The 26,901-nt window shown below is 40.2% G+C and overlaps 1 protein-coding gene across 1 annotated transcript; it reads left to right on the forward strand.

Annotated features, from left to right (window-relative positions):
* Window positions 1–1,843: 1,843 nt before the first annotated feature.
* On the forward strand, window positions 1,844–26,901 carry LOC126260786 (uncharacterized). Its single transcript, XM_049958123.1, has 3 exons — window positions 1,844–2,041; window positions 2,496–2,762; window positions 26,675–26,901. The coding sequence occupies exons 1-3, from the start codon at window positions 1,870–1,872 to the stop codon at window positions 26,899–26,901; spliced, it is 666 nt and encodes a 221-aa protein (XP_049814080.1). The 5' UTR covers window positions 1,844–1,869.

Raw genomic sequence — 26,901 nt, forward strand, 5'->3', positions numbered from 1 at the left:
ACACCACAACTCTGTGAATAAATTTGTGCCAGTATTTTGCAACAACGAATTATTAAATTGATAGTTCGGCAATATTCACACCTGTTAGCATATCGTGTCTTTCTAACTGGACTTATTACTTTATTGTTGGGGTCTGAGGGTATTTCCCTTCTCTAATACATCTTGCACATCGGTCATCCCTAGAATATCAATAGTTTTGTGGGAATGTCATCTACTCCAGGGGCCTTCTTTCTACTAAGATCTTACAGTGCTCGCTTGAATTGTTCTCGCAGTATCATACGTACCATTTCATCAACTTTCCCTTCCTTTTCTATATTATTCCTTCAAGTTCAGTTCCTTAACCTCTCTCTATGTTACTTCCTCTTTTGACCTTTCCCTTCTTTGATTGATACTGGCTCGACATCTATGGTTTTGATATTCGTGCAGTATTTTCTCTTTACTCCAAAAGTGTGTGTAGTTTTCCGAGAGGTCCGATCTATCTTTCCCCTAATTACACATGCTTCTATTGTTTTGAGCTGTTGACTTTTTGCCTATTTGACCCTCTGCTGCTTTCGCTCTCTCATCTCCCAAAACTACCTTTGAAATATTCAACAGATACTTGTTCTTTCATCTTATCCAGGTCTTTATCTCCCTAGTTTATTACTTTTTTTATATTTAATTCAGTTGTAGTCTACAGTTTGTGACCAATAAATTGTGGTCGAGTTGACATCAGTGTCTGAAAATGTATTACTGTTTAAAGTCTCATTCCAAAATCTCTGTTTTAGCGTTGTCAGTCTGAAACATTGCAGTGTCTTCAGGTCTCATCCACATATACAACCTCCTTTCATTGTTCTTAAACCATGTGTTAGCGATGATTAAACTAAGCTCCGTGCAAAATTCCAACGGTGGTTTCCCCTTCCTTTCTAATCACCCAGTCAATATTTTGTTTCTACATTTCCTTCTCTTCTATTGCCAATTACTACATTCCTGACCGCATCACAACTAAATTTTCTTCTTTCTCAACTACGTAAAGTGGGCCTCCTTTGCATCCGAAATATGTTACCTAACAGAATGGAACGTTACTTAGCTATACAGTAGCGCTCTATGCTCTTGGTAAAAGGAACGGCTGTAGCTTCCCTTTCGTTTAAGCTGTACGCAGTACCGGCACAGCTAGGGCATGTTGATTGATGTTACGAGGCCAGATCAGTTCATGATCCAGACCGTTGCCCTTACAACTACTGAAAAAGTGGCTATCCCTCTCCATAAACCACAAGTTTGTCTGCACTCAGCACAGACACCACCAGTGTGGTTACACTTACAGTACAGCTCTTTGTATCTCTCAGGCATGCAAGCCATCACACCTGGCAAGGTCCGTAGTTCATGGGGGGACAGTATGTCTAAAAGTTTATTACACGTGGCGCAGTCGTACTAATTGCTTCATTTTCGACTCTCCATTATGGTCAATTTCAAACCATCCACAACGCCATCTGCACCATAAGAGGACAAATTATACATAAGGTATACAAGGTGGTCCATTGATCGTGACCGGGCCAAATGGCCGAGTGCACCAACCCCGGTCAAAAAGCATGATAACCAAGGTCCTGCGATCATGGTTAAAAGTAAATCGCGTTTAAAATGTTTCTGCAGTGCACCAACGTTAATCGCTGGTCAGCAAACCGTCGTCAGCCAACTGTGCATTTGACCGCGGTAGACTCTCTACATTGCAATGGAACGTGCCCTGGCAACGCAAAGATGTTAGTAAACAAGAAATTGCACAGATAATCGCTGGTGCCACGTTCTATTTTTGCTGTTTTTTCCGTCGACAAACAGAAGTGTGTTTACGTACCCCGGTACCTATTTCTGATCTGTTGGTTTCTTTTTTGGAGAATAATGGAGAATAAAAGAAGAACACCTAATTTCTCGAAGTACGAGATAGATGTACTTCTTGAACTGGTGGGTGCAAATGCATCCGTTCTTGAAAATAAGAAAACCGACGGCTGCAGCTTAAAAGAAAAACAGGCAATGTGGTCCCATGTGGAGGCGCAATTTAATTCTACTCCTGGTAAGTTTACTCATAAATAAATAACTTTTCTAGGTTCATCGTAAGCGTAGGATGTGGGACACACTGGCTTTTAGTTTGAAATTTAAAACTGTTATTGGCGTACCACTGAAATACGTGATAGGACTATGCACATTTACGGTTGGAATTGTTTTGTTAGTTTTAAATTTAAAATCCAATGCCGTGCTACTGTTAACTAAATATTATGTGACTAACGGAAGCTTTTATGTTGAAAATTATGAACATACGTTTCTCACTTAGCCCTGTGCCGTATTCTTCATATATGCCTATACCACTTTCTTTTTAATGAACTGATATGTAAACAAAAGCCATATACATATCTTAGATTTTTATTGCAGTTATAAGTTAAGAGCCTTAGAATGCAAAATGGACTTATGAATGTAAATAATATAAGAATTAATTTATGGTACTACAAACTACATTTATTTAATTTCAGGTGTGACAAAAAGATCCTGTGACAGGCTGAAAACCTGTTATGAAAATATGAAAAGAAGACTTCGAAAAGACCTTGCAGAAGAAAAGGTGGAAGTGTATAAAACAGGTGGGGGGAAGCCTACCCAAAAAACCACGATCCATGATCGGGCTAAACTATTAGAAATTGTTGGTTCCTCAATGAAACCGTTAACAAATGCATATGATTCCGATGCACAGTTCAGCATGATTGTGGATGTTGTAAACATGGAGAGCAGTGAAGTGCAGTGCAGTGAGAGTACGCCACCTGCTTCAGTTGTCGAGTTAGTAGAGTGCACACAACCTAGCACTTCCCACACACCTGTCGTATTATTAAGTAAAGAGACACCAAATAATGTTCTGGCGGATGTCACCCAGTTGCAATCTGTTTCACAGTCTCCTGATCAACCGAATAAAAACATTTCACGCCAAAAAATACATGGAATCGTCGCAGGATGCCTGCAAAACCAAGGCCATCAGGTTCGGGAACCGTGATTGACAATGTGTGCAAGAAGAGAGTGGAACTACTGGAGGCCCAATTACTCGTGATGAAGGCAGAGCACCAAAAGGAGCTGAGGATAAAAAATTTAAAGATTCTGGCCCTGAAAGAAAAACTGAAGTACTGGAAGAAGAAAAATGCCAGTGACACGTGACTTTTTTTTCCTGTGACAGTGATTTTTTTAAATTTTTTGTGCTATGTTGTATTTTGTCCAATGTATTAAAGTTGTCTCACAGTTCAAATTGTTTCTCTGTGTTTGTCCTGTTAGTGATACTGCTTCTATCCTAGTTGGTGTCTGTCTAATATCTGCTTACAGCTTATTTGGTCTGGACTAAGTTTCATCCAATCACTTAAAATTAGAATTACTTCATATATAAAAACAGATTAGCAACACTGCAGTTTACACAAGTAAGATATATGTCAGTTGCAGGCCTGCAGCCATAGCGTCAGGTGCCAATTTCTACTTAAATGACTTAACAATGAGGTAGACTGTTAATGAAACAAAATAATAGTAATAAAGCATCCTTGTTACTCTAACTTTGGAATGAACATATGTGCTGTAACAGTTATATACATGAGGCCCAATGTTATCATGTTTTGCATTGTTTGTACCAGAATATGAGGGAAAGTGCTCCAAATCATAATTTTGTGTGTGCCATTTTCTGTGCAATACTCTGCACCAGGTAATGTTTATAATGGGAACCTATATCTTTTATGACAATACAATTTGAAGTGAGGCATGTTGAGAAATACATTGCTGTGGTGGGCTCTCTTTTCTGCAAAAGTAAGCATAGCATAAGTGGCTTTCCTAACCACACCACTTGGTAACGTGTGTGGTGGAAACCTGTAACATTTATCATAACAGTATTTGTAGAGAGGCATTATTGAATAATGCATTGCTAATATGGACAGTAGTGAGATTAGCATTGTGTGGCTTCTCTAGCAATACTCTGCACCTGTTAATGTTCACAATGTCAGCCCATAACTTTTACCACAGCAAAATTTGTAGCAAGATATTTTCAGAAATGCATTCCTATGATGGGTCACTGGTTTCTGCAATAGTAGTCATAGCATGTGTGGCTTTCTTAGCAATATTCTGCACCTGCTAATGTTTGTGATGGCAACCCATAACTTCTGCCACAAGTGTATTTGTAGTGAGGCATTTTTCTGTGGCACTATGCTATGACAAGGAATTCCCTTCTCTACAGGTGAGCATTAAATATGTGAAAAAACTTTATCAATATCAGTGACAGAATGAGGGAGGGAGTTTCCCTCAGCAATAACTTAAAGTATGACACTTCGTACTGTCAACCCACAGCATTACAGTTATGCTTTCATATCTTCCGAAGTAGCACACTCCTTAACTAATTATTGCTCTTGCACTGATCCCCAAAGTATTAGACATTGCTGACAACATTCCATTGCCTTTTGTAGCAATGAGAACTTGTTATTGGTGGCAATTTCTAAACACAAATTTGTCTTCAATTTCATGTTTTTTTTTTAATGCCATACAGTTGCGCATAATATTGTGTAAAGTGCTGCTACACGCATGACTGACTAGAATTAACAGCGTAATTTAATTCTTTGCGCAACCTTATAGCCACACACACTTATGTTTGAAGAAAATCATATTGTAAATAAAGAGTAGTGATTAATATGGAAACAATTTAACAAATAAACAATCCCAATCCAACACTTTATGTTATTACACAAATGATTATTTTGTGCCCATGTGTGTACTGCATATTCACAATTTTAAGCTTATCTAGGTGATAAGACTGCATTACTAGTGAGGAGAAGTGCAGTAAAATAATCTCTAAACTGTAAGGTTCTAATAATAAAGAATGTGCTCTTTTAATATTGCAAAACAGTTGGACATTCACATATTTGTTGTTACAGTAGAAAATTTAAGAGATGTGTAGAATTTATAGTGAGCATAATACAGAAATATAATGGATATTTTATTCCACTCGCTTTTACTCTCACACTCTCTAAATGTAATGGAGTCATTTGTTCTCAAATTTAAGTACATACCCAGAAACTGAACGTGTATATAAATAACAGAGTACTGCAAGAAATATATCTTTAATAATGAATTAGCAACAGTTCCACACTAAAAAAATATCTCATAAAAGCAGCAGCTGGGTAACTGTCTGTAGGCAGCACATCCTGTCCCTGGCACAACAAAACCTCAAATTTCGCATCACACACCCAGTTCAGTGAGTACTTTTATCTTCGCTAGACAGCAGAAACAAAATAGATTACACGCTGAAATAATCTGAAAACTTGAAAATACGGCGAAATTCCATAACTATAATCATAATTTTTCATTACGAACAATGTCTGAATTTATGTTAGATTATCGGAAATGTTCATTAATTTTAGCACGGTGAACTGCTCTTCCAGGTAATGTATCATCACGATACATCTGCTGTCCAGGTAGCACTTCTTCGTTGTCTTCAATGTTGGGGCCTCTCTCATCACGTAACTGATTTAAAAGTCGAGAAATTTCAGGATCTTCTGGTGGTTCATCACTGCTTGTACTCCTCGCAATATTATGCAAGACAGCTGTACCCACAATGATTGACATTGCTTCCTGTGGATTACATCTTACTCCTACAGATAATATGGGAAATCTTCTCTTCCACATGCCGTATTTTCTCTCAACAGTGTTTCTAGTTTTAATATGAGACCTGTTATACCGATGCTCTGCTTCATTTTGCGGATTTAGAAGTGGAGTTAACAAGTAGGATTACATGCATAGCCACTATCTCCCAATAAGTGACCTTGTGGTATTTCTCCTTTTTCAAATTGAGTTCTGCGAGCGCAGTTGAGAAATATGGTACTGTCGTGCACAGAGCCCGGCCATCGAGCGACAATATTTCTTACTAACAAATTGTGATCACCAATGGTTTGACAGTTAAAGGAAAAATATGATTTCCTATTGCGGAAAAGTTCAGCATTATGTCCTCCAGGAGACTGAATTCTTATATGGGTACAATCCAAGGTACCAAGAACGCCAGGAAATCGGTCCAATTGACTAAAACCATACATCACAGAGCGCACTTCTTCTCTTGTTGGAAATTTTATAAAGCGAGGAGACAGTGATGCTATGATGTCTGATACATCACTGATGATTCGTTGTGCTGTTGTACGATGTATATTACTGTTGTCCCCAATAAGAATGTTGAATGCACCTGTTGCATATGCCCTTAAAGTAATCAAAAGTCTGTTTATCGGAGAAACAGGGTTATTCCGATCAGTAGGATATTCTAACCTATCATTAATTTGATTTAATAACCACCACACTGTTTCTTTTGACAGGCTAAATCTCTCTTCAAACTTCCTGTCACCATAATCTTCAAAAGGGTTTCCCCTTTCCACAATCACTCCAACGCGATTTCGGTCACGATTTAAATGGTCAAGGTATAACAAATCTTCCTCATTGCCCCCATAACATCAAAACGCGCCGCCATCTTAATAGCGTATGCTTCTAAAACCGTGGTTATGTCGAGAAAACCGGGAAAGAGCCCCGGTTAAATATAACCGCGGTCGGTTCCCTCGTTTAACTTTGATCGATGTTGTTGCACCAGAATACTGCGCTGAACAGGATTATATATCGACTTAACCGCGGTTAACTGTTAATCGAGATTGGTGCACTCGGCCATAAGTAAGCGTCAAACGAAAGCACTACAAAGAATGAAACTTGTCTAGGTTAAAGGGGAAAACCAGACGGCGCTATGGTTGGCCCGCTATATGGCGCTGCCATAGGTCAAACGGATATCAACTGCGTTTTTAAAAAAATAGGAAACCCCATTTTTTATTACATATACGTGTAGTACGTGAAGAAATGTTAATGTTTTAGTTGGACCACTTTTTTCGCTTTGTGATAGATGGTGCTGTAATAGTCACAAACATATGGCTCACACTTTTAGACAAACAGTTGGTAACAGGCAGGTTTTATAAAGTAAAATACAGAACGTAGGTACGTTTGAACATTTTATTTCGGTTGTTCCAATGTGATACATGTACCTTTGTGAACTTTTCATTTCTGAGAACGCATGCTGTTACAGCGTGATTACCTGTAAATACCACATTAATGCAATAAATGCTCAAAATGATGTCCGTCAAACTCAATGCATTTGGCAATACGTGTAACGACATTCCTCTCAACAGCAAGTAGTTCGCCTTCCGTAATGTTCGCACATGCATTGATAATGCGCTGACGCATGTTGTCAGGCGTTGTCGGTGGATCACGACAGCAAATATCCTTCAACTTTCCCCACAGAGAGAAATCCGGGGACGTCAGATCCGGTGAACGTGAGGGCCATGCTATGGTGCTTTGACGACCAATCCACCTGCCATGAAATGTGCTATTCAATACCGCCTCAACCGCACGCGATCTATGTGCCAGACATCAATCATGTTTGAAGTTTATCGCCATTCTGTCATGCAGTAAAACATCTTGTAGTAACATCGGTAGAACATTACGTAGGAAATCAGCATACATTGGACCATTTAGACTGCCATCGATAAAATTGGGGCTAATTATCTTTCCTCCCATAATGCCTCACTATACATTAACCCCCCAAGTTCGCTGATGTTCCACTTGTCGCAGCCATCGTGGATTTTCCGTTGCCCAATAGTGCATTTTATACCGGTTTACGTTGCCGCTGTTGGAGAATGACGCTTCGTCGCTAAATAGAACACGTGCAAAAAATCTGTCATCGTCCCGTAATTTCCCTTGTACCCAGTGGCAGAACTGTACACGACGTTCAATGTCGTCGTCGTGCAATTCCCGGTGCATAGAAATATGGTACGGGTGCAATCGATGTTGATGTAGCATTCTCAACACCGACGTTTTTGAGATTCCCGATTCTCGCGCAATTTGTCTGCTACTGATGTGTTTCAGGTCGTGGTTGACGTTTCTCATGTGGCTGAACACTTCCTGTTTCCTTAAATAACGTAACTATCCGGCGAACGGTCCGGGCACTTGGATGATGTCGTCCAGGATACCGAGCAGCATACATAGCACACGCCCGTTGGGCATTTTGATCACAATAGCTATACATCAACACGATATCGACCTTTTCCGCAATTGGTAAACGGTCCATTTTAACACGGGTAATGCATCACGAAGCAAATACCATCCGAACTGGCGGAATGTTACGTGATACCACGTACTTATACGTTTGTGACTATTACAGCGCCATTTATCACTAAGCGAGAAAAGTGGTGCAACTAAAACATTCATATTTCCTTACTTACTACACGAATATGTAATAAAAATGGGGTTCCTATTTTAAAAAAAGGCAATTGATATCCGTTGGACCTATGGCAGCGCCATCTAGCGGGCCAACCATAGCGCCATCTGGTTCCCCCTTCAAGCTACACGAGTTTCGTTCTTTGTAGTTTTTTCGTTTCATGCTTATTTCGTGAGATATTTGGCCCGGTCACGATCAATGGACCACCCTGTATACAGTGACTACAGATAGTGCCATTTAAAAGATGCTTCCGAAATATATAATATATGTTTAATGAACAGAGTATCACACAGTTATATAAAGAATTTAATACAAAACTTTTCAAATGTGTATCCCACTCTTGGTATGCTTAGTTATTGGCATATTTTATATTACGATATAAGAGTATTATTCCCATCAAGTTCTTTGTCTTGCACTGTAAACATGAAAGTACGAGAAACAGCTTTTAGTAACTAGTCTGTTGCTGTTGTGGTCCGAAGAACTAATATTACAAGTACAAAGATATTTGAAACATTTAAACTTCGAAATTCTGTGCAACTATATGCTGCTACATTAAATCGACTAATGATTAAAGAATAGTGATATAACCAGTAACAACGGGTATACTTACACTAGGTGCATCTCATATCACATTGTAACCCCACCACTATTGTAGTTTGGCCGAGTAAAGCAATCACACTGCACAACTAACAAAGAGGTCGGCGAAGCGAGCCAGGTCAGGACCAAAAAGACACCGTTACACCAGAGGCTGCTTGCTGGGCAGTGGCCACATCTTGGATCAACTGGTGGACTGCAGTAGGAATGTCATCGATGCAACAGAAAGGCCGAGCCACGGCGGCATTCGAAATCCAGTCGCTTATAATCGCTCTTCCTCTGCATGTAATTTTTTTAACTATTCGTTGTATAGAATACAATAGGTAAAAGTGAGAAAGGACGTTTATAATTTCGACGGGAGCAATCAAAATCGGCGAAGCCTCTCTTGTTCGCCCATATTGAAGACGATGATGAGTCATCGTCAAGAGGTAGTTTGTAGTTAATAATTTTGTACTGGTAGTGAGCTCGTAATAAAATTATGCTCTAAAAAGGAATCCGACATCACAATGGAATTTGTGAGTCAAGATGGTTCCTAATATTGATAATGCAATATACACTTAAAGTTGTGACAATTGTAGTCGATCAATTGCGTCATCGTATTAAACCACCGACGTAATACAATTGCTCCGAATTGTTTGCTGAAAAGTATTTGAAAATCAGACTAGGACTAGGAAGGAACCAAATGACAAACGATCATATGTATTACTTCCCAATTCAGCATCTCTTTTTCTCTATACATACTAATCGTATAGTTTATTTATGTTTGTCATTGTGTAGTTAGGAGACGATCTAGATTAATGCAGAAACAGTACAGCTTCAAACAGCCAAGATCGCTACTATACAGCATTTATTGCGATGACCGGTTTCTGCAAACTACGCCGCCATCATCAGATCTGTAAAGCATAGGTCCACATATTCAAGTTCATGTGCAGAACAGGAATTATTGCGCAAAGGTTAACAATATAATATTCACAATAATTTTAGAGAATGTGACATTATGGAAGTCATAACAGATGCTAAGATTTCCATAAATATGCCAGGAATACAGGAGAGCCAGTGCACTGCTGCTCTTAGTGTTGCAAAGATCTTAAAAACTGAACTACATGCGCCATTACATGACAGTAATGAGACCGAGCTTATAAAATCTACTAACTCAAAACTGCAGGATAGTGAAACTATTATTACAAAATCCGATAAAAGTAATGCTATGTTTATTATATACGATCAAGGTAACATTAATAAAACTGAGCAATTTTTCAAGGAGAGTAATATCACACAAATCGCTAACAATCCCACTAAAAGATTTAATCTGGTCCTCAGGAGTACATAAACGTAGTTTCATATTAACTGAAAAAGAAAAGCGGTATGTGAAGATGATGAATACGAGTATATAAAAGTTTCGCTCACAGGTTACGAGACACAAGCCCAGTAAAGCGACAAGGCCTGTTGTTGATAAGAGATCATCGCCAAATTATGAAGTAAATAAGTTGCTAAATAATAAATTAATGCAGGTGCTTGGTTTTGCGAGCCCCACGGACGTAAAGAACAATCAGTAATTTATACATTTTTGTAAAGACTTTCAGATACCTAATGAATTGGTGTTAGAATCCTTTGATATAACGAAGCTCTGTACGAACATACTAATTGGGGAGACTTTTCAAATATAATAAAGAACAATTTAAGCCATGTAGAAATTGTTGACCCGATTGAGCTGTTTGAATTATCACTATCTTACAATTATTTCCAATATAATAATAAATTGTACCACCAAAATGAGGGCGACCATGGGTAGCAGAATGGCTGAAACCATGGCAGACATCTTTATCAGCAAATTTGAAAATAACATTTTTCGTCGAAATAGTGAAAGACAAAATATATACTTTAAAGGTTATTAACGTTTCTTTATATCATCCATTGTACTATAAGACTGCTTCCCTTAACACGATGTTTTACAAATGCTAAGGTTCCCATTGGATGACAAAAGTGTATAACAAGAATTTGCAACATTAAAACATACTGCTGTAGCCAATGGCTGTTCTCAGTGCTTAGTCGAATATCTTTATGTAAAACAAAAAGTGAGTTGACCTTCAAGTGAAAGCAAAAAGCTAAAACCTAAATTAAAATACATTCCCACAGGGTATAGAGACAAGTTATCGGACAAAATGGGATCCCACTTCCGGAAGTCAAATGTTCCTGCATTTAAAACTTCCAATACTCTAAAGTATAATTTAAGACATAAAATTGTATGATGGCAAATGTAATAAAACGGGTGTTTACAAACTAAATTGTGGCAAGTCCAGTGGTTTTTGTGTGGGACAGACAGGGAGGTCACTTTTACGAGATTTAACTAACACACTAGTACCCGTAATAAAACCACTTTCAGAGATCATCTCAGAGATAGAATAAATAGCATTACTGATATTGGTCGTAACAGGACATTCTTGCATAATGTTGCCAAAGAAAAAGATTACATATCTTAGAAAATCTACGCATTCATAGTTACAAGAGAAACTCCCCGAATAATTTATTGAGTGATCAGTTATACACTAATGAGAAATTTTTCACTTTTTTGATGATTTTTGTGATTTGTTTTTACAAAATTTCATTTGTCAAGGTGATGTGAGTCGATAATTTCACGAAAGTTGAGGTATCCTTGTTTCTTCGACGTTGATTCCCTTTCGCTCATACATTCGAATTGTGGAGAGCCCACAGTGGAAAGACATTGTCTTTTCTCTTTGGTTTGAGGATAGTCATCGTCACACTTTGCATCGAATATTATTTTATGCACTTAAGTCACATATCACGTAGACTGTGGGCGACATACTATCGGGATTTGACATTTCTGGTTATGTTGTGTTCTTTATTTATTAAATTAGAGAGTGTATAGAAATATAAAACATTAAGACATGACAAGTTTTGGGATTATGGTATTCGTTCCGTTTGTCCCTGTCAGTTTCTGTATCGCACCTATATACCCCGAGCACTATGCTAGTACCTAAACATCGAGCTACATGTTGACAGCTTAAATATTGCGACTGTATGAAGCCAACTAAGTGATTTAATTGTATGGTTTCTGTACTTGTAATGACGTGTTTGTGATAGTTACGAGAGGAACCTTGATGTTCCCTTTGTAGTCCCTTTATATTAGTTCTAGTACTGAAGAGCAGTGTGTGGTTGTCGAGGCTTTATGCTGCCTGCATTTTATGACATGTACATTTTATTGTATTGGTTTTTATTATACGAACATGTCATTTGACTGGATTCACTATCTGTTAACTTAACGATAAACTGAAGGTGATTTTAAATTTTATATAATATTGATTTAGAACGATTATAACAAAATAAGTGTAACGTACTCTGATTTGGATTATTTATTTATTGTATCCCTGCTGTATTACATTATTGGCTCGTTGTTTTGTCACTGTACCTTACATGACACGATGTCTTTTTGTTTGTAATTACAGGGTGGCGCACGAAATGTGTTAGCAATTTGTTTTTGAATATAATCTTTATTGTCAATAAAATCTGAAAAGAACATATACTACAATGAAGAGCCGTCGATGGAGATTTGTTCTAACTCAGCACATGCTCAACATGTCCACCATTTCGCTTCCTAACTTCTTTCAAACGAACACTGAAGTTAGTGATTACCCTACGGCACATGTCTTCCGTAATTTCACTGCAAGCTTGAAGAATAAGTCTTCTGAGCTCCATTAAATTCCACAGCTTCTTGTTACTGCCTTGCCCTTCAACATGCAGTGGTTCATGCAAGATGGAGCAAGGCCACATACTGCTAACTCTGTGTTGGTGTTTTTACACGAGCATTTCGACATGCGGATCATTTCACTCAGGTTTCCAGTTCGCTTCAATGAGGGACAAAATTGGCCCCCCAATAGTCCAGACATCAATCCATGTGACTGTTTTCTTCGGCGGTACCTAAAGGAAAAATATTTCCCGAAACGTCCACGTGATTTAATGGAGCTCAGAAGCTTATTTTTCAAGCTTGCAGTGAAATTACGGAAGACATTTGCCGTAGGGTAATCACTAACTTCAGTGTTCGTTTGAAGGAAGTTAGGAAACGAAATGGTGGACATATTGAGCATGTACTGAGTTAGAACAAATCTCCATGGATGGCTCTTCGTTGTAGTATATGTTCCTTTCAGATTGTATTGACAATAAAGTTTATATTCAAAAACAAAATGGTAACACATTTCGTGGCCACCCTGTACTATCACAGTGCTACCTGGTGGCTAGTTGTAACCACTATGTTGTTTACTTGAGAATCTGAGTCGTCATTTCTGCTAATTTACGAACATGAACTTGTATAAGCAGTGCAATATGTACGTTCCTTTTTTGTAAGTTATTTTATGCTTGAGTTGCTGATACATTCATGTTCATGAAATATCGTTCTATGGTATACATTTGGTCAAGCTTGAGTGAAATGTACTGCAGAAGGTATGTTATAATCCATAGTATAGTCCATGTTTATTTTGAAATCGCGTTACACACCCATACATCTGATCCCAGTTTGCTTGAAGATTTGATGATGGCAACAGTGTTTGCTGAAACCAGTCATCACAACAACTGCTGTACAATAGCGAACCTGGATGCTTGAAGTTGTACTTAATGTGTCTGCGTCAATCGTGCAGGGAATACTGAGATATCGTTACAAAGGTTTCTTAACCAGCTTCTGACACTGGATACCGATTTTGCACTGAAACTATTTCCAACATCAAACAGACTTTTAACTATCATAGGCAAGGCTAGGCAGTACTGCTGAGAGATGTCTTCCTCTTCAGGGTCGACTGTCGGATTCTGCGCCATCTGGCACATCCTGCCCTGATCTGTAAAGCTGAGTATGGTTAGTGTACGTGCATTCCCAGCTGTCACACAATCAATCTACAGGTGTCTCCACACATGGTGTCTACAGCATGCGCCTGCAAGACATTGCCACTGCTAAGCATCACTGAGAATGTTATAGCGTGGTCACTGATAGAATTAACCACTAGTCAGTGATGTTTCCGTCACACATTGTACTACAACCAGAGAACCACCTGCCCTCCCTCTGCTACCTCGACCACGGTGGTGAACTATCGGCTTCTGACTCTAACAATCCAGTAGCACCACCCACTGTAGTGGCCATGCACCCCAGGCCATTGCATGTCTGTGACATTATCTTTGACAACTGGTGTGACAGATTCTCTTTAACTGACTCAGGTCGATAGTGAAAAACCCTACTGCTGTGTTTTGTAAAATACAAATGTAACGCTACAAGAACATATGCTTTGCGATAACAAGTAAAATTGGCAGCTTAAAGTTCTTAACTGTAATGGAGTGAAATAGGTGGCTAGTGACGTCTGGAGTGACACTGGTGAATTTCTCTTCGATGAGGCAGGCACGAGAAGATGTGGAGAGAGATCTGGAAGCTCTCAGCGCTTTCAATACGGGACGGATCAAGATCCACTATTGGGCTTCTGATTTGCAGAACCGTTGGGCCACATACTGGCCAATTTCCGTTGTCTTTACGACAGCGTGGGCCTTAGATGTTACAGCAGAACGACAGGAGGTATTACTGGCGTGATGTATCTGAACATCATGTCGGCTGTTTGCAAACACGTGACGCAGACATTTTGCCGTTTTCACTGTGGGAAAATTCCGGAATCTAACTGCCTGGCCAATGTCACCCAGTCAGCATCGGTGCTGTGGTGTGAATTTCTGAACAAATCGGTGGTGATGCAGCATGTACCTACAATGTACCAATGTCTTGCTCGTTAATGAGTTCAGTTGAGAAGTTCTGGCTGGCTTCCCACCCGTTTTAGCGTGTTCAAAGAAAGCTTTTGTCCTCACTGTGGCGAAAGTTGTGATTCCTCCCCTCCAAGCCGTTAGTTTCTGGTGGTGGAGAGGAAAGTCAGTATGAGAGGGAGACGTTGTGGAGGTGCGTGGCCGTGAGATTACTTTGAACGACAGAGGCTCCAGGTCGAAGCCTGACGCAGGTTTTGCCGAATCCTTGGAGTAAGTGTCGCTTGTTAGTGCTAGCGCTGCCACTGCTCTCAGCGGCTCACTATTTGCGAGGTCAATTCCTGCTACTTGTGTCTCTCTTACAGAGATTTTATTCTTATGGACCTCGGATCCGCTTCAACACGCGTTTTCAACTCCGCAGATTTGGAAATCCAATTGCGGTTCTGTAGCAGCGTTCCGTTTAGTCAGTGATAATCACCAGTTGCTAGGAGAACAGTCTCGATACTAGCACGCAAGTAATCATCCTATTGTGCCTTTGCGCACATCAACGAGCGTTCCACCGTGAAACTGAATTTGTTAGACTTTTCCTGAGATGGTTTTTTATTGCTGTCAGCTTTAAAAACGCAATTATCGTCGCATTAAATACGTGAATATACGAGGGTCGCTCAGTAGCTAATGTCCCACTTTTTTTTTTCCTCAGAACATAAGAGGGGCGTTTGAAAAGTCCATGCAAACATAAAAACTACTTACGTGTTTTGGGGTAAACATTTTTTATTTTCCGAATAATAGGAATTGTTCAAGTGTGCAAAATAGCTATTAGTTGCTGCAATCACTTCCTCGTTTGAAGAAAATGATGAAGATTATCACTTGCGAATAGCAAAAGACAGTCGCCATAACCTTTTCGGGCGAAGAACTGGTCGTCGCCTTCTTTGGTGCAGATTCTCCCTTGGTAACCCATTGTTTAGATTTTTGTTTGGTCTCAGGAGTTCAGTAATGTATCCATGTTTCATCCACAGTGACGAAACGACGCCCAAAGTCCTGCGGATCCTTCCTGAACAGCTGCAAATCATCCTTGCAACACTTCACACGATTTCGTTTTTGGTCAAGTGTGACCAATCGCGGAACCCATCTTGCGTATAGCTTTCTCATGTCCAAATGTTTATGCAAAATATTATGTACCCGTTCATTCGAGATGCCCACAGCACTAGCAATCTCACGCACGTTAACTCTTCTGCCATCCATCACCATATCATGGGTTTCATCAATGATTCCTGGAGTCGTAACATCCACAGGGCGTGCAGAACAGTCATCTTCACTTGTGCCCATATGGCCACTCCGAAAATTTTGAAATCAGTTATAAACTGTTCTAATCGAAGGTGCAGAGTCACCGTAACGATTATCAAGCTTCTCTTTAGTCTCCTGAGGTGTTTTGCCTTTCATAAAGTCATGTTTAATCAGCACACGAAAGTCTTCATCGTGCATTTTTTGACAATCACTCGACTTCCTTGATTCAAACGAATTCCAAACACAAAGAAATAGAGCAATGTGGTTGGAATTTGGTGTGAGTTCTTTCCAAAGATGCTACTAACTAATCGTCACCTCGATACGCACCGGTGGTGCCACCTCTCGTACTTTGCACGGACTTCTCAAACGCCCCTCGTATTTATTTTTAAGAGTCAGAATTTGGCGACAATATACATTAACATGTCCATGCCCTATTTTTCTACGTAGTCTCCATCACGTTCTATGGCCGTAAGCCAATGTTGTGGAAGAGCATGCATTCCCTGCTGGTAAAAGCTCTTGTCCTGTAGGCGTAGCCATGTTTTCACTGCACGACTGACACACTAGTCAACTTCAAATTGTGTTCCCCGTAGAGAATCTTTAAACGGCCCAAAGAGACGGAAGTCGAAGGGTGCCAGGTCTGGACTTCAGGGTAGATGAGGCAGGGATGTCCAACTCAACCCGGCGATGAATTCCCGGGTTCTCAGACTTGCGCGTAGGCGCGTATTATTGTGTTGGAGCAAGATTTCTGCTGGATTCTTGTCCGATCGAACACGTCGGAAACAGTTCTTGAGTTTATTCAGAGTCTTCACGTATGCCTCTGAATTGATGGTTGAGCCTCTTGGCAACACATCTACGAGAATGACGCCATCACAGTCCCAGAAGACTGTCACCATTACTGTTCCGGCAAAGGACGTTGTCTTGAATTTCTTCTCTTGTGATGAATGAGGATTATGCCACTCAATGGACTGCCTTTTCGTTTCCGGCGCAAACTGGTGCACCCAGCTTTCACCCCCGTAACGATCCGTGACAGAAAGGGCTCTCCGTCGGTCTCGAAACGCTCCAAGAATTCAGATGAAGCGGCCTTTCTTTGAATCTTGTGGTCCGCTGTGAGCATTGGTGGAACCATCGTGAGCACCTCTTTGAATATCCGAGAGTCTTGATTAAATAAACTGATAAATTGATTAAAATAAACTGATAAACTAAAAGTATTGAATTGCATTCACCCTTTTTTGTCCTAGAACAGCAAGGGGCTCTGATGTAAGGAAATATTATTATTATTATTATTATTATTATTATCCTTTTCTCAGACGTTATTTCTGGTTAAAAATGGAAAGTGACGCGGACCTTGATCAAGCGTGACTTCCTTTTAACTGTACGGTATATGTTACATTGCATTTAGGAACATTCGGGTAATTGAACATGTATCAGTAATTACAGATTTCTGTAGTTGTATACATAAGTTTGGATGTAGCTGTATTGCGTTGATGTACTCGTGGATACTGCGTGGTATGACTCCTGTAGTTGAAAGTATAGTTGGTATAATGTCAACTTTATCCTGATGCCACATGCCCTTGACTTCCTCAGCCAGTTGGATGTATTTTTCAATTTTTTCACCTGTTTTCTTCTGTATATTTGCTGTATTGGGTATGGATATTTCGATTGGTTGTGTTAATTTCTTCCTTTTATTGGTGAGTATGATGTCAGGTTTGTTATGTGGTGTTGTTTTATCTGTTATAATGGTTCTGTTCCAGTATAATTTGTATTCATCATTCTCCAGTACATTTTGTGGTGCATACTTGTATGTGGGAAAGTGTTGTTTTATTAGTTTATGCTGTATGGCAAGCTGTTGATGTATTATTTTTGCTACATTGTCATGTCTTCTGGGGTATTCTGTATTTGCCAGTATTGTACATTCGCTTGTGATGTGATCTACTGTTTCTATTTGTTGATTGCAAAGTCTGCATTTATCTGTTGTGGTATTGGGATCTTTAATAATATGCTTGCTGTAATATCTGATGTTTATTGTTTGATCCTGTATTGCAATCATGAATCCTTCCGTCTCACTGTACATATTGCCTTTTCTTAGCCAAGTGTTGGATGTGTCTTGATCGATGTGTGGCTGTGTTAGATGATACGGGTGCTTGCCATGTAGTGTTTTATTTATCCAATTTACTTTCTTCGTATCTGTTGATGTTATGTGATCTAAAGGGTTGTAGAAGTGGTTATGAAATTGCAGTGGTGTAGCCGATGTATTTATATGAGTGATTGCTTTGTGTATTTTGCTAGTTTCTGCTCGTTCTATAAAGAATTTTCTTAAATGGTCTACCTGTCTATAATGTAGGTTTTGTATGTCGATAAATCCCCTTCCTCGTTCCTTTCTGCTTAATGTGAATCGTTCTGTTGCTGAGTGTATGTGATGTATTCTATATTTGTGGCATTGTGATCGTGTAAGTGTATTGAGTGCTTCTAGGTCTGTGTTACTCCATTTCAATACGCCAAATGAGTAGGTCAATATAGGTATAGCACAAGTATTTATAGCTTTTGCCTTGTTTCTTGCTGTCAATTCTGTTTTCAGTATTTTTTTTAGTCTTTGTCTATATTTTTCTTTTAGTTCTTCTTTAATATTTGCATTATCTATTCCTATTTTTTGTCTGTATCCTAGATATTTATAGGCATCTGGTTTTTCCATCGCTTCTATGCAGTCGCTGTGGTTATCCAATATATAATCTTCTTCTTTAGTGTGTTTTCCCTTGACTATGCTATTTTTCTTACATTTGTCTGTTCCAAAAGCCATTTTTATATCATTGCTGAATACTTGTGTTATCTTTAGTAATTGGTTGAGTTGTTTATTTGTTGCTGCCAGTAGTTTTAGATCATCCATGTATAGCAAATGTGTGTGGGTATGTTCCAGTAATATTATATCCGTAATTTGTATTATTTAGCATGTTGGGTAGTGGGTTCAGAGCAAGGCAGAACCAGAAAGGACTTAATGAGTCTCCTTGGTATATTCCACGCTTAATCTGTATTGGCTGTGATGTGATATTATTTGAATTTGTTTGGATATTAAGTGTGGTTTTCCAATTTTTCATTACTATGTTCGGGAACTGTATTAATTTAGGATCTACTTTGTATATTTCCAATATCTCTAGCTTTTTGGTAATCAATGTATGCGTAGTGCAGCGACCTTCGTTTAGTTTTAGCTTGATATGTCACCTCTGCATCTATTATCAGTTGCTCTTTACATCGTCGTGCTCTTTGCAGCAGACTTTTTGTTCTTCATTTATAATTTGGTTCTGCGTTGTATGTGTCATTAATTTCTGTGTAATGACTGAAGTTAATATTTTGTATATTGTTGGTAGGCATGTTATGGGGCGATATTTCGCTGGGTTTGCTGTGTCTGCTTTATCTTTAGGTTTCAGATAAGTTATTCCATGTGTAAGTGTATCAGGGAATGTGTATAGGTCTGCAATGTAACTGATAAATAATTTAGTTAGATGTGGATGTGTTGAGGTGAACTTCTTTAGCCAGAAATTTGCTATTTTATCTTTTCCAGGGGCTTTCCAATTGTGAGTAGAATTAATTGCTCGGGTGACTTCATGTTGCAAAATTATCACTTCAGGCATTTGTGGTATCATCTTGTATGTGTCTGTTTCTTCTTGTATCCACCGTGCATGTCTGTTACGTTGTACCGGTTTGACCATATGTTGCTCCAGAAATGTTCCATGTCTGTTATGTTTGGTGGATTGTCTATTTTAATGTGTGTGTTATCTATTGTCTGGTAGAATTTCTTTTGGTTTGTGTTGAATGTTTGGTTTTTTTTCCTTCTATTTTCACTTTTTTTGTATCTTCTAAGTCGTTTGGCCAATTTTTGTAATTTCTGCTTCTTTTCATCTAATTGCTCTATCGCTTCTTGATGTGAGATTTTACCTAACCTTTTTCGTTTCTTGTCTCATATTTCATTTCTTATAAATTGTGTTAGCTGTCCGATGTCTTTTCTCAGTTTTTCTATTCTGATCTGTAGCCTGTGTTGCCATGCTGGTTTTGTGGGTTTCTTCCGTGTGTTGGTTGGTTCTGATCTCTGCCTAGTGTGTATATTTAGTGTAGTAAGTGCTCCTACATAAACCAGGAGTTGTAACTCTTCTATAGTTGAATTTTCATTTATTTTGAATTGTATGATTGTGTTGATAGTTGTTATTGTTGTTTTGACTTGTGGGTTATTTGGTGCTCTATGCAAGAATAGGCTAACGTCTGTATTTGTGTCTTTGTATTCTACATATGTCAACTGAAATTTTTCTTCTATATCTAACCTGTGTGTCACTTCATGTTCTGTTTGTGCTTGTTCTGGTGGCTGTTTTAAGATTTCGGTTTCCTCTGATTGTTTAATTGATGCATGTTGTTCTTTCTTTGTTTGCTCTGGGATGTTTGAGTCCATTACTGTATTTTCTTCTTCTTCTGATTGCACATTATTTTGTTTCAGTATTTGTTGTACTTGGTGTTTGATGTTTTCTAATTCTGACTGGGGTATCCTGTTATTTTTGATTATTACACGAATCTGATCAGCTACTCGTTGTTCTGTTAAAAATTTTAATTCTCGGTATCTGGTAATAAATGTTGTGTATACTTGTGATCTGTATCCAGTTGTGTTGGTTCCTAAGTTTGTTGCTTGGTAATAACAGAACATGAGGTGTCGGTTAACTTCATCTGACCATCTCATCCTCTGTCTTTGTTTCCGTTCTAGGGTGGTTGCAGGAAGCATATCCTGCAAAACACCTCTATTTGGATTTAAATCATTTTCCAGTTGGCTAGCAGTGTCGTTACCATTGTGCGCGGGCATAGGGTTCAAGCGTCGTCCCCGACCATGACGGCGCTTGTCCGAGGCTTCATTAGTTCTGTCCTGAACCAACTAATTACACTAAAAGGGGGGTTAGCCCTATTAGTGGTTTGTTCTTTTCGTCGCCTTTTACGACTGGCAGAACATACGGGAGGCCTATTCTTTTCCCGGGCCTCCACGGGGTTTATTATTATTATTATTAAGCATCAGATTGAGAAGAGGAAGCAGCATATACTTGCGAAGCTCCCTTTCCCGTTTAGAAAGTGCCGCGTACCACGGTGGAGCAGTGAGGCTTTGTGTGAGCGAGGTGCGATTCGAGAAGTGAAGTTTGCTAAGAAATTTCTGCATGTCACTCGCACTGAAAATGTACCTGAGGCCCAGTTTAAAATTGATTTTGAAGAATATTACAAGGGGGGAACATAAGTAGTACGTTAACGTCGGCCTCGACTGTTCTGTCAACAGAATGACACTTCGGACACGGTTGGCTCTGTAAGAATAAAATTTGGGACATAGAAAGTAAATGATTAAGCAAACACAAATTTAGAGTAATTGACACTATAATTACGAACTTAGACGTTAAGCCCATTTAACAAGTTAAAACTTACGCCAATAACAATGACAGAGCTTGAGTGGGTTTTTATGTCCATAAAAGTTTATAAATCACGTAGAAATGTCCATTCATTCACCATTCTGTGTTTTTGACACATACTAGTCGCACATGCAACAAAGTAACCGAATTTCTCCACAGATTTAAACAAATTACAAATCTTATAATTACGCCTATGTAATGTTGCGTCCGTATTATAAAGAAGATAAAAAGAGAGTGATATCGACCGAGAGTGGACGAAGGGTTGCACACTTGTTTTCTTTTTGTAATATCGTATTCAGAGTCTGACTTTAATACCGATGTTTCTGCATGCGGGCTGAATTAGTCTATAGTTTCTTAGGCGCGTCAGTGGCGCTCGTTTCATTGCTCCTTGTAAATCGTCAAAATACATCATTACAATGCGTAGTCAAATATTATAGATTGTCAAACAAATTACTCTTGGCCTCTTTCATTACTCAAATGAGTGTTTTTTGTGATGACATGTGGCGATGTGAAAATACAACATCTGAGGGCAGGCGACCCTTAGAAATTGCAAACATAACCGTTTTCTTCCACACAACTGAATTGTGCTTCTGCTGTGACAGCCTTCCGTCGTAAAGCATGTGTCCCTACACGAAACACTATATGTGTGGTAAAGAATTTAATTAATTTGCATGACAAATGTTTGATGACAATTACTCTCATTTGCATTCAACACAAGCTTGAGACTATATAGCGCTTCCAGTTACTGTAATTAGGAATCTAGCGGGTTAAGGTGACATAAGGCTTATACCAGTTTCATATTGTTTGTGAGTTGGGCATGTAAGTGTGGTGGGCAGACCGCACTCTCCACTTACGGGTCCCATCAAGTCGCCCCCAGAGCAACGATCACCACTTGTGGAGCTAACATTTGATATTCCTTAAGGCCGCACGTTCACACCCAGAACGGTGCGCCGGCTAGTTCGCTGACCCACTAGCCAACCCATCTGACTGAGTCTAGGTGACGGTGACTGCTTGGTGGAACCTACCTGTCCTCACTGGCTGGCAGGCAGCGACCAGCACCAGGAGGTAAAGTCCGCTGGCAAACCGAAACACCCAGACCAGAGAGCCGGCCGCTACTAAATCTCTCACATGCAGGCGACCTTGTCTGGACAGACCCGCCGATGGGTGTGGCGACTAGCCTGGCTGTCAGTGGTCGCCTTAACATTCATGAAACTATTCGACGCCACATAGAGGGAAAAAAAACAATGACTTTCAGTATTTTTTGTTTATTGCTGTTCAGTACAAAAACAATGACAGGAGCGAGGTGCAGTGAAATATTTCACTGCATCCACGCTGACACCAACACAGCAGAAATAAACAATACATTGTCATCTTGAAAATAGCGCACATCTGTAGCTGTAAAAGCATCTGCTTACTTACATGTGCCGACATCGCGCCAAGTGTTTCACCACAATTCCACATCTTCAGCAGAGATTGCTTCTTTTACTCTGGTACCTGAGGCGCCATTCCACTGATAGCAAACAATCCCAAAGTCCGGATTACGATTCTGACTCCCAATTATATGGATAATTCAATGCATATCGAAGACATTCGGAGCCCCTGACCAGTTTTCGGCTCTGTTTGCGTGAAAATGTTGTTTGTAATATGTTTTCTGAACTGAGTCGAAAGGAGGGTGACTAAAAAGATGCAGAAAAAATACAACTAACAGAATGCGAAAATAAAAATCAAGTAGAATGGCATTGTGATTTGTATCAAATGATTCCGTTTGATCAAAGAATTCTGAAACTTATTTTCTATTTTGACTAGCTATCTTGCTACGCTCATTATCGTTGCCTATTTACCGATATTTTAACTATTAATATTAATTAATCCATCATTTTTTTAAGTGAAACATGTTATCAAAATCGAAATATTTTGACCTCGTGCTTCAACTGAAATGCCTCCATAGCTTCAAAAGTCTGTTCCATAAAGCGCGTCAGCATAAAGATGAACAGCCTTCCAGTATCAGACTTTGCAGAATTTGTTCTTGGAAGCTGCTAACCACAAAACCTACTATGTCACTGTAAATAAGCGGTGTTTCTGACTTGCAACACATGTTCGTAAAGCTAGGGATACTTTCTAAGAGAAACCAAATATGAATGCTTGAATCAGAATAAAAATTATGATGAAATAAAGACAGCAAAAAAGACCGATATGGATAATTTAAGCAATGCTATGTAGCGGTAACCTGCCCAGATAGCTGGGCCTATTGAAGCGCCACTTACAAGATGGGGCAGGTACGTTGGGACCAAATCGAATTTCCCCAGCTGATTAACGACGAGGTTCGGTGTTCCAGCCAGCATGGATGTGGGTTTTAGGTGGTTTCCCACATACCAATAGGCGAATGTTGGGCTAGTACCCAAATCCCATCTCATTTAGACGATTTGCAAATATTTAGAAAACTCTTTTTCACTTTCTCGTGAGTAACACTACACGCAGACACTCGGGGCACACATAATCCGTCTAACAGAGTGGAGAGAAGACGAGCATTCAGCCAGCCCTTAAACTAACCACGCCAAATCCATCCACATCTACGCTGACCCTGCGACGAATGGGACAGAGGTACAAGAAAAAGAAGGAAAATGCTATCTAGCAGCCGAAAATATCTTTCACGTTAAGTAATGAGCCATGGCTGGCACATGTTATGCGTTGGATTAAACCTTGGTTGCTATTCTGTGTTTAGCCTCCCGCGGTTATCGCGATTATGCTTTTATCCTCTCTCTCCGCGAGTGGCAGCAGCGGTGTGTATCGATATTCGCACCTTGTACTATATTTGGCCTGGCGCTAAGAGTTTCCGGCTGTGCAGTGTGCGACCAGTTGGTCGGTTGGCGTGGAGCAGCGAGGAAGATGACCGAGGGCGCTGGCGGCGTCCACGCGCACTCGGAGTGTGTGGTGCTGTTCCCATTGCTACGACGTCCGTGGCTCACCCACCGTGGACACGAACGTTGAGTTTTGACTTAATCTACCAGCAAGTCACGACTGTTCACATTGTGTCGTTTGGATTTCGTTGTCGGCTGTTGCGACATTCTCGCGAGCAACGACGTGTGTTTTCAAGTTGGCAAATTTGTGCTTCGTTATTTTGAATTGAAGTGCACCCGTCGAATCTTCTGCCTTGTGGCCGTTAACGTTGCATTACCTGCCCTGGCATTTGACGTAAATTCAGGCAGTGTATTTTCCTCATCGTGTTGTCGCTGTCCAGCACGGTGTGTAGTTTGACAGCTCAATGTATAACTGGTTGTAGGCAGCAGTACCTTCTATGTCATTCCATTGAACTCCCTGTTGTGTGCTGGTCCGGTGGAGTTGAAGGTATCTTGTCGATGGGTCTGTTGACTGTCTGTCGGTTGGGTTGTCGTCGGATCGAGAATGGTTGGGCCGACTGCCTGCCTCACCTAAGCGAGCGTTAGTGTTTGAATTCCTGGTCGACGCTCGGAAACCTCTGAGCGCCGTTGTGTGTACTACCTTTTCTTATTTGTTCTTGTTGTTTGTATTTCTATGACTTCTATCCGATTTTTAAAGTAAAGTTGTTTTGCCCTTAAGGTGTGAGATGTTTGGGCCTTCATCCTAGTTGAAAGAACTGATCTAAGATAAGGCCTTCGGCCTTTTAAATTTCCGATTTTGGTTTGTGTCTTAAGTTATTGGCTTTCAGCTGATTTGAAATTAATGTGGTCTTGCCCTTAAGCCATGAGACTGTATGGCGCATTCAGCGGGTAAATTAATGGTGTGTGTGTTTTTTTTTTTTTTAATTTTCTTGGCTCTTCTAATGTTTGGTCAAATAAATGAAGCTGTATGTTCGAGTGTAACCGACAGCCGCCTTTTATTTTTTTTTAGCCCCTTTCCACAATTTAAACTATCTGTCCTGCCCAGCAGGTTTATCAGGGCGTCCCAAGTAAAGTTTTAGTTAATACTTTACAAAGTACAATGGCTAGGGAAAATGATGTGAAAACCTGTACTTACTTGAGAATGCTTTATTAATAAGGGTTGGACAGCCATTTGCCTGTAATACAGCTGAGATTCTTCTTTCAATAATGGCATATAATGATTGTATAGTCTCCAGTGGAATGTTTTGCCACTCTTCGATCAGAAGCTCTTCTGACTCCTGTAGTGACGAGGGAGGCGGATATCTGCTCCGGAGTCTGTGTTCCAATACCGCCCACAAGGGTTCAGGAATTTTCAGGTCCAGGGACTGTGCTGGCCAGGGAAGACGCTGCAGCTCAGCTGCATGACCCTCATGCCACGACTGTAGTGTCCTGGCAGTGTGGATGGGTGCATTATCATCCTGAAATGTGGCATTTTTTGGGGAACAACATTAATATCATGGGGGGCAACCGATCACCTAAAATATTCACATAACTGTTGGTTGTAACACTGCCTTTGAGATAAATGATGGGACCAGCAGAATACCATGATATGGCTGCCCATACCATCCCACACCCATCTCCATGCTTAATCTTTGGATCAAGCAATGAGGATTGTAGGCTTGTTTGGACTTTCTCCAGACGTAAATCCGGCTCGATGTTGGAAATAACGAAAACTAGGACTCGCCCCATCATATGACGTTTCCACTGGTCAGCCGTTCAGGATTTATGCTCCTGACTCCATGTTTTGTGCTTCTTTGCGTTGGTTGTCGTCAATAATAGTTTGGACGTAGCTGCTCATCCACGAATATTCGCTTTACGGAGTTCTCGGCCGACATTGCCGATAGATACAGGGTCTCGAAGACGGCTATTGAGCTCTGCAGTCACTTTAGCCGCTGTAATTTCGTGTTATTTTGCCACTACTCGTGTAAGCGTGCGACTAATTCTGTCATTTAGTTTTGATTTTCTCTCACTATTACGTTTAGACGATTATGTCTTTCCATGTTTTGTGTACGCTGTCATGACTGTTGAAGCAGTTGCTCTTGTAACATTCAATAAGTTAGCTGTCTTCGTTACTGATGCTCCAACTAATCTGGCTGCCACAATCTGCCCTCTTTGGAACTCTGTTATGTCTTTCATTTCAAATGCGAAGTGTGCACTACTTGTAAATAACCTGCACTGGTGCCTGGTTCATACTGAAAACACACAGTCCAGGGCGACATGTGCCTTACCTGCGTTGTTGACCATCAGACATAAGCATCCCATTACTACCACTGTTCACATTATTTTGCCGGTCTCCTGTAGTTCTCACCTGAAGCACTCGATTAGTAGAAATCAAGTGGCCACAACCGATCTGAGGTTTACGGAAGTAGAAGCGAGTCTCGTAGAGTTACGTCACAGTGCGTCACTTGGACGTGGTGATTCTTCAGTCTTTTTGAAGTGAACTGCCTTTCCTTTTGCCTTTTGTTCAGGTTCCACAACAACTCCACTGTGGAGTGTCTCTCGCACACTGCACAGCGCCGTCGGAGGCAGCCGCCTGTGCCGTGTTGCCCTCCCTCCGCCTCACTTCGCGCTGTTGCCTGAAATGAAACAAGGGGTCACAAAGCGAACTGCACTGCGCCGGTCCACACTGTATCACTACGGTCACTATGACGGCCGGGCCATTCGCCTGCCGCACCTGTCAGAGGCGCTAAAATAA

This window comes from Schistocerca nitens, chromosome 5 (assembly GCF_023898315.1).
Source record: "Schistocerca nitens isolate TAMUIC-IGC-003100 chromosome 5, iqSchNite1.1, whole genome shotgun sequence".
Lineage (NCBI taxonomy): Eukaryota > Metazoa > Arthropoda > Insecta > Orthoptera > Acrididae > Schistocerca > Schistocerca nitens.